Here is an 8,938-nt window from a genome sequence, read left to right on the forward strand (position 1 = left end):
GGGGGGGGTTGTTCTTGGGTCGAATGAAGGATGGCTTGAGTCCAGCCAAGGGGGCCTAAGGTCTAACAAGGGATATCTTGAGTCTAAGAAGGGTGGCTCTTGGATCTAATGAGGGACATCTTGAGCCCAACCAAGGGGGTCTTAGGTCTAATGGAGGACAGCTTGGGTCTAATGAGGGATGTCTTGAGTCCAGTGAGGGATATTGTGAGTCTAACAAGGTGGTTCTAACACAGAATGGCTTGAGCCCAATGAGGGGGGTCTTGGGTCTAATGAGGGATGTTTTGAGTCCAACGGGAGGGTCTTGGGTCTAACAAGGGACGTCTTGAGTCTACCATGGTTGAGAGCCACTGGTCTAACCCTATGGTCTTGGGTTCTATGATAGTCCTCTCTACCAGGCTGGAAGGAGAAGATGGGATGGGTGAAGGAGGTGGACCTGAGCCCCTGATGGTGTGGTAGATTGTGGGTAGGCTGGGCCATGGAGGGTGTGATGTTAGGGGCACAGGGGTGGAGCCAATGATGAGAAGCCACGGGAAGGAAGTTGTCTTTCTCAAGGACCAATAAGGATTTGATCTTCCCTCTACAGTGACGGTGAAGGAGGAACAGGTCAAAGATGGTGCCCCTTGGTAGGACGGCCATTAAGCTGCTGGGGGCTGTGTTGCTCTTTGTGTCTCCAGGTAGGGGAGTGTGTGTGTGTATGTGTGTGTGTAGGTGGGAGGATGCCCTGCTGAATTTGCACTTGGCATGTGCCCTCCTGGGTGTGTCGGAGTGCAAGAGACAGGCTTATTTGGGTGGGGGTGGGGTGTTGTTGGGCATGTGTGTGTAGGCGCATGCCTGTGTGATCATGCGTGCATGGACTTGTGTGCATCTATGTGTGGTGAGTGTTTTTGTGGGGGGGTGGAGGCAGAGGGAGGGATAAACATAGGTTACTGGTATGGCTCTGTGGGCAGGGGTTGGTGGGGTATGTGTGTGTGTGTGTGGGGGGGGCTCTGTGCATGGTGTATTAGAAAGTGTGTGTGTGTGTGTGTGAGTGTGGGTGTGGGTGTGTGTGTCCTGGACTCCTGGGCTCTGTGCATGGACAGGCCCACAGGGGAATTCCAGGAGGGAATCCTGTGCCTCTCTGTTTTATCACCCAGCTTCTTACCTGGTGCTAATGGGTCAGTCCAACCTCCCCACCCCCAGGCCCCATGAACCTGAAGCCCATCCATGGGGTTGGAGTGGGCATCTCATCCCTGTCCCCCTGTTCACCCTGGTGTTAATCCAGAGTGACTCTAGTTGTGGGGAGAGGGTGGAATCCCGGTGTCTCGCCCTGCACCCAGATCGCGCCTCCTACTGCCTCCCCTTGCAGGGTCCCTGGACCCAGGGGAGAACCGGATCACGGGTGGCTACCCATGTAAGTGGGGCTTACAGCCATGGCAGGCCGCCTTGTTCAGAATGAACCAGTTCTACTGTGGTGCCGTGCTCATCTACCCACAGTGGTTGCTCACGGCAGCCCACTGCAAGCCCCGGAGGTAAGGAGAGGGGAGGCTGTGTGCACACCGGTGTGCACGCATGTGTGTGTGTGTGTACATATGTGGTGCATGTGTGTGGGTGTGCATATAAGTGTGCACACATGTATGGGAGTGCATGTGGGCATGCATGTGGGTGCATGCAAGCACATGTGGGTGTGCATGCTAGTGCACACACAGACATGTACATACATGAATGTGTACACCTGCCCATGTGAGTGCATGCACATTCATGCATGTGTGCACAAATGTGTACCAGCAGGCCCCAGTAAGTCCATGTGCCTGCACATGTGTGTGCCTGCATGTGCATAAGTGTGAACATGGGTGGGTTTCTTTGTGATACACACACATGTTGGGGCCAAACCTGCATGTACACATGTATGAATGTGTGCCACATTTGTGCTTTCATGTGTATGAGAACTCATGTGCATGTATGCACCCAGGTGTGTATGCAAGTGTGCTTGCACCCATGTGTGCATGCATGTATGTGCACACGCATGACTGCATGTGTACCTGGGTTTGCGCATGTGCGTGAATGTGTGGGGGAGGGTGCAGGGATTAGTGGTGCAGGGAGTCCGCACGTGGGTGTACAAGCATATGTATGCATGTGTGTGTTCCCACGTGCTTCTGTGTGTGCATACACTGGCAGGTAGATGCATGTGGTTGAGTGCAGGCGGGCCTACATGCTTGTGCAAACCCACATATGCCACACGTGTACACATGAACATGCATGTCTGGTGTGCTGGGGACCCGAGGCCAGCCTCTCTATATTTTTCCCAGCACGGAAAAGAATTTCAGCATCCGCGTGGGCAAGCATGACCTCTTTGTGCTAGAGAAGACAGAGCAGAGCAGTGAGATCAGTGACTTCATCCCTCACCCGAAATATGACCCAAGGACCAAAGACAATGACCTCATGCTCCTCAGGATCAAAAACCCCGTGAAGTTCAATGACTACATCCGGCCAGCTACCCTGACATCTATGTCCGTCCAGCCTGGCACCTCCTGCATTGTGTCTGGATGGGGCCTCACCAGGAGCAGCCCTACACGTAGGGATGACCCCCGGCAGGGGATCAAACTAGGGGCTCTCTGGGTCTCATGGAGCAGGAAGAAGAACAATGGATGGTGGGAGGAGAGGGACGAAGGGCAGGGAGTGGGAAGCAGAGCAACAGATGGGGTGAGAAGAACAAGATAGGGAGCTGAATGCAGAACAGTGGATGGGGCTGGGTGTGTAAGGCATGGAAAAGAAAGCAGAGTGGTAGATGGAGTAGGGAACACAGGGCATGGAGACGAAAGATGAGGAAGAGATACAGGTCAGGGAGCAGAAAGAAGAGCAGCAGATGGAGAGGGAAGAATGAGGTAGGGAGCCAAATGCAGAACCGTAGATGGGGCAGGGCATGTAGGGCACAGAGAAGAAAGCAGAGTGATGGATGGGGTAGGCAGCACAGGGCAGGGAACAGAAAGCAGAGCAGCAGATAAGGCAGGGAACACAGGGCAGGGAGCAGAAAACAGAGCAATAACTGATGAGGCAGGGAATACAGGACAGGGAGAAGAAAACAGAGCAGTGGATGGGGCAGACAGCACAGGGCAGGCAGCAGAAAACAGAGCAGTGGATCACAATCCTGATCGTCTCATTAATTTCGGATCCCCCTCCTTTCCCTGGCCCCAGCCACCTACCCCGATGCCCTGCAGTGCGCCTGGCTCAAGGTCATCCCCCAGCAGACCTGCCGGAGGGCATATCCAGACACCATCACGGACAACATGCTGTGCGCCGGTGTGGAGCAGGGCGGCACGGACACCTGCCAGGTCTGGGGGTGCCCCCAAGGCCACAAAGCAGGGTGGGCAGGGCCTCTTCCAGGGTGGGCTCTGAGGGGGGCTGACTCCGTTCTCCCCCCTGGCTCAGAGCGGGGAAGGAGTGTCCAGGACCCACATTGTGGTCATGGGGGGGCCAAGGTGGTAAGTTTTGCTCTCCACTTGCTGAGAGGTGTTTCCCAGGGGCCCTGGGCTTCAAAATGGAGAAGGGAAGAAAGGGGGAGGGTGGGAAGAATGGATGGATGGAGGGGCTGGGTAGATAGAAAGGATGGATGGAGAGATAAAGGGATAGAGGGAATTCATGGAAGGAGGGAGGAAGGGAGGGATAGGCAGGTAAGTAGGTACTTGATTAATAAATAGGTCGAGCAAGCAATAGACAGAGGGGATGGATGAATGGATGGAATAAATAAATGGATAGAGGGAATTGATGGATGGGATGGATGGCTAGAAGGGATGGATGGAGAGATAAATGGATAGGGGGTTGATGGATAGATGGAGGGGAGGGAGGGATAGGTGGGTAAGTAGGTACAATGATCAGTACATAGGTCAATAAAGCAATAGACAGAGGGGATGGATGGATATGAGGAGTGTGAATGAATGAAGAGAGATCGGGCATATGTGAGGAGAGAGGGGTTGAAGGCCTGTGTGGGGATGGATGGACGGATGGATGGACGGACGGATGAACGGACAGACAGACAGACTGACAGCAGTAGATGGATGGAGAAATAAAAGAAGGATGTGAGGACAGATGGATGGACAGAAGGGGCATATGGGGAGGGATGGATGCACAGCCGGATGGATAGAGAGATGACCCAGCTCCAGGACACCACCTCAGGCTCTTCTAACAAGGGGTTCCCTTCTGATTGCACATCCAGGTGGAGCTTGGTGAGGTCCATGCCTTCACCTTGCCCACCATTTGACAGTGGGTGGGGCCACAGGCTCATTTGCATGCCCCCAGCCCCAGTGCGTGGGTGGTGACACTCCCGGGCTCTCTCCACAGGGTGACTCCGGGGGACCCTTGGTCTGCAGCGGGACCCTCCAAGGCATCGTGTCCTGGGGGATGGAGGCATGCGGCCTGCCTGGGAAACCTGGCATCTTCACGAGGGTCAGCCGTTACCTGCACTGGATCAAAGATGAAACGGACAAATATAAGTGACCACCTCCAATAAAACCAAAACCATGAGGCCTCTCGGCATCTTCCTTTCACCCCTCGCATCAGGGCCACAGAAGACCTCCAAACAAGGGGTGTCCTGGGTAATATCAATGTGGGGTCCTCCTAGCTGGCTTGAGTCTTCAGGGATGAACTTGTTTTCCTGGAAGATACAGAGGGCTCATTCCTGGTTAGGGTCTTGACCTCTCCCTCCCCCAACAAAAAAAGTCAAAGGATCAGGGGAAAGTTGGGCTGGAAGAGACCTCCAGAGGTCACAACTAGTCCAGCCCCTGCCCCCACCCAGCCAAGCGTCTGTCCAACCTGCTCTTGATGATCTCCAAGGATGGAGAGTCAGCCTGTTACAATGTGGGACACTTCTCAGAGTCAGGAAGTTTTTCCTCATCTCCTGCCTCAGTTCCCCTGCTGCAGCCTGAGGCTGTTCCTCCTAGTGCTGTTCCTTGTGACACCCAAGAAAAGTTCATCTCCATCCTGGATGGATGGGTGGACGGATGGACAGATGGACAGAAGAGGTATACGAGGATGAATAGACAAAGAGATGATCCAGCTCCATGACATCACTTCAAGGATGTGAAGAATTTGCGGATCTTGTCCAAGCCCTGCCCACTCCCCCCAAGCCCCGCCCATGGCACTGTCTTCATTGCCTGGTGAGTGCCGTCATACAGGGTGACCCCAGATGCCTCCATGTCTGATTTTCTGTGCCTTTGGGCATAGAAGTGACTAACCTCATTGGCAGCATCTTCCACCATGGGTGGGTGTCTGATGTCACAGGTAGAAGGAACTTGGAGAGCTCCTGGTCATTGGCCACCTTCAGCCTCTTCCACCATTGACAGAGGGTGGGGCCACCTTCTGATGCCACAACTGGGCAGAGCTTGGAGATTTTATGGCATTGGTCACCCCCCACAGCCCAGCCAATGGGCTTCTTCCATCTCCTTGTGTGGGTGAAGTCACCTTCTGATGTCACAGCTGGGCAGAGCTCAGAGAGTTCCATGTTCTTTCCCCTTCCCAAAATGATCCCTGGACATTTCCTCAACCTCATGGAGGTGGGAGATGGTTGTGAGATATCCAGCCCTGGCTTGGGCCCATCTCTCTATGCCACTGCCCTAATGGTAACCTCACACCCAAGAGATGGGCATCCGCCTTTCCCATTGACTGGAGGTCTTGGCTTTGGGTTGGACCCAGGATGTGGACAAGAACTGAAGCACATTTGACACAGGTGTAACCTCCTGAGGGCCCTTCTAGCCCACCATCTCTATGATCACATGCTACAAGACATTCAAATGCATGAGAGCATATTTGACCCAGGTGTGGCCTCCTGAGGGCCCTTCTAGCCTGCTGTCTATATGATTGCATGCTACAAGACACTCAAATGCAAGATAATTTAATATCATGAAAGGGGAAAAATAATCCAGCCACATCAAGGAAACATTGGAGTTCCCCTTGGTGTTATTAGGAGTCTTCTGGGGGAGCTGAGTGGGGCTGGGACTGTCTTGAAGGGAAATGAGAGTAAGGTAGTGTTGGCAGAGAGATCTACAGCTTTGATAGTGGTGGGATGTTCTTCTACGCAGGGAACGTCCAGCCCCTAGTATGCAGAGAAGGGTCAGTAGTGCTGGATCATGTAGCGGATCCACTCATAGTACTTGCAGACATTCACATACACGCCAGGTTTCATGGTGGTGATACAGGGCACGTCGCCCCAAGACACCAAACCTTGGAGTCTCCCATCACAGACCAGGGGTCCTCCAGAATCGCCCTGTAGTGGGGAGAAGCATGTCAATGTCAAGGACACTGCATTTCCCATTCTGGATCTCAAACGGGGACCTCCCTGTCTCCCCACCTCACCTCACAGGACTCAGTGCCCCCGTTCTTCATAGCGGCACATACCATGGTGTCCTTCACACTACCGGGGTAGGCAGCTGAACACTGCTCCCGGGACAGGATGGTGACGTTGGCACAGTAAAGGATGACAGGGACGTCCCCTACAAGACACCTATCATCAGGGATTGGTGCCACCACTAGAACTTGAGGCCCATCAAGCCCGGGCACCAATGGACCCCACCTCCTCAATGAGTCCTTGCTGAAGTCTGGGCTCTTTCTACCTGAATAGGTGGGCAAAGAGAGGGACGCAGTTCTGGGACCCCCAAAGCCAGGGTTGGGTATGGCGGGGGCGGGGGGGCGGGGAGTGTGGAGATAACATGGATGGGTGGATGGCTGTGTCTCTGGGAATGGATGGATAGAGGGAGGCAGGAATGGATGGATATGTTTGTGTGTGTGTTTGGGGATGGATGTGTCTTTGGGAATGCATGGATAGAGGAAGGGAGGAATGGATGGATGTGTGTATCTGGTTTTAGGGATGGATGAATGGATGTGTCTGGAAATGGATGAATGGATGGATGCTCGGATGGATGGATGCTCACAGACCTGGATCAACAGGTCCATGCCTGGTTGACCATCTCCACTGGACTTGGGTAATACTCTCTTACGGCATTCAGTGGGGCTCCCCTTGACCTCTTCCGTACCACCCCCAGGCTCCCTGACGGCTCTGTGACCCCCATCACGACACTGCCCGTCCCTCCAGCAGGGGGTTCTCTCCCACCCCCTGTGGCACATCGCACCTGGGGCATTGAGTGTGCTGCCCCAGCCCGAGACCAGGCAGGCCTCGCCAGGCTGGACGCAGTGGGTGGCAAGGCCTAGGGGCTCAATGAAGCGGTTGTAAGTGACAGGCGTCTTCAGCTTCACCAGCATGAGGTCGTGTTCATGGGATGTGTAGTTGTACCCAGGGTGGATGATGGTCTTCTCCACAGCCTTGTACGTCTCTGTGCACTCGGGGGTGTTGAGGTTGTACTTGCCCAGGCGGACGTTGATGGGGCTGCGGAGGGGGCAGAGAGGGGACTGGGGCCTCCCAGAAATGCCCACGGGGTCGGAGCCCTGGGGCCCAGAGGCGGGGAGCTCAAGGAGGGCACAGAGGGTGTCAGAAGCAAAGGGGTGGGGAGGTCACAGGGCAGTAACCACTAGGACTGGATGGTGTGTGTGTGTGTGCGCGTGTGCGTGCGCGTGAGAGTGAGAGAGAATGAAAGTGTGAGAGAGAGATGGGATTTATCCATGGAGGGCATGGATGGGGGTATGTATGTGTGATTGAATGTGTGTGTGGAGGGGAGGTGTGTGTGTGAGAGAGAGATGGGATGTGTGTGTGGATGAGATGTATGGGTGTGTGTATGTGATTGGATGTGTGTGTGTGTGAGACAGAGAGAGAGAGAGAGAGATGGGATGTGTGTGGGGAGGTGATCAATTGGGGGGTGTATGTGTGTGTGTGTGTACGGGTTCGTGGGTGGATGGGGGCAGGGGTTTCAGGGCTGCCCCAACCCCCCACATCCCTCCCTCCACAAACATCCACCCCCCACACATAGGGGGAGCCACCAGTCCTCCATGCTCCCTAGTGGTCCAGTGCTACACCAGCACCTCTTCCTGACCCAGATGTGTGTCCCCATCCCCTTATTCCAGGGTAAATTTATTCCATTTTAAAAATCCAGGGTAAATTTAACATGGATTAAAAAATCCATGAGAAATGAAGATGTCTGGTGGGAGCCTTCTCCTCTAAACTGGAATGTGTTACACCAGCAGCTCTTCCTGGCCCCCGGCTGTGTCCTCACCCTCTTATCCTGTGATAAATCTATCCCAGGCTCAAAAATGAAAGGGAAATGAGTCCAGTGGGAGCCTGATCCTCTATAAAGCTGGAATGTGCTGCACAAGCACTTCTTCCTGACCCCGGCTGTGTGTTCCTTTTACCCCGTGGTCTCGAGCAGGTCCAAGGAGGTGATCCTCCCTCTCTATGCGACACTGGTCAGGCCACAGTTGGAGTACTGTATCCAGTTCTGGGCGCCGCACTTCAGGAGGAATATGGACAGCATGGAGAGGGTCCAGAGGAGGGCCACTCGCATGATCAGGGGTCAGCAGGGCAGGGCCTACGAGGAGAGGCTGAGGGACCTGAACCTGTTCAGCCTCCACAAGAGAAGGCTGAGAGGGGATCTGATGGCCATCTCTAAACTTACCAAGGGAGACCAGCAGGCATTGGGGGAGTCCCTGCTCCCCCGAGCAATACCGGGATCTAGTGGCCGTTTACAAACTAGTCAGGGCAGATTCAGGCTAGACATCAGGAGGCGCTACTTCACTGTCAGGGCGGCTAGGACCTGGAACCAACTTCCAAGAGAAGTGGTGCTGGCTCCTACCCTGGGGGTCTTTAAGAGGAGGCTGGATGAACACCTCGCCGGGGTCATTTGACCCCAGCGCTCTTTCCTGCCATGGCAGGGGGTCGGACTTGATGATCTGCTCAGGACCCTTCCGACCTGACCAACTATGAAACTATAAATTAATCCTGGATTAAAAAATCAAGGAGAAATGAGTCCACTGGGAGCATGATCCTCTGTGATGTTGGAAAAAATTGCCCCTGCCTGGTAGA

At 54.3% G+C, this 8,938-nt stretch overlaps 2 protein-coding genes across 2 annotated transcripts in view; one reads left to right on the forward strand and one right to left on the reverse strand.

Moving 5' to 3' along the window:
• Positions 1–4,495, forward strand: part of LOC102386788 (kallikrein-14-like) — a 6,332-nt gene extending 1,837 nt beyond the window's left edge. Inside the window, exons 2-6 of the mRNA XM_006034466.1 lie at positions 584–674; positions 1,346–1,508; positions 2,286–2,551; positions 3,172–3,308; positions 4,315–4,495. Coding sequence (XP_006034528.1) covers positions 611–674; positions 1,346–1,508; positions 2,286–2,551; positions 3,172–3,308; positions 4,315–4,470 — 786 coding nt within the window. The 5' untranslated portion in view covers positions 584–610 and the 3' untranslated portion in view covers positions 4,471–4,495. The remainder of the gene's footprint in view (positions 1–583; positions 675–1,345; positions 1,509–2,285; positions 2,552–3,171; positions 3,309–4,314) is intronic.
• An 861-nt stretch (positions 4,496–5,356) lies between these two features.
• LOC102387048 (kallikrein-15-like) overlaps positions 5,357–8,938 on the reverse strand; it is a 6,125-nt gene continuing 2,543 nt past the window's right edge. The window contains exons 4-6 of the mRNA XM_006034467.3: positions 7,098–7,351; positions 6,325–6,461; positions 5,357–6,235 (exon numbers count right to left, since the gene is read on the reverse strand). Coding sequence (XP_006034529.2) covers positions 6,083–6,235; positions 6,325–6,461; positions 7,098–7,351 — 544 coding nt within the window. The 3' untranslated portion in view covers positions 5,357–6,082. The remainder of the gene's footprint in view (positions 6,236–6,324; positions 6,462–7,097; positions 7,352–8,938) is intronic.

Source organism: Alligator sinensis, unplaced genomic scaffold (genome assembly GCF_000455745.1).
Source record: "Alligator sinensis unplaced genomic scaffold, ASM45574v1 scaffold850_1, whole genome shotgun sequence".
Taxonomy (NCBI): domain Eukaryota; kingdom Metazoa; phylum Chordata; order Crocodylia; family Alligatoridae; genus Alligator; species Alligator sinensis.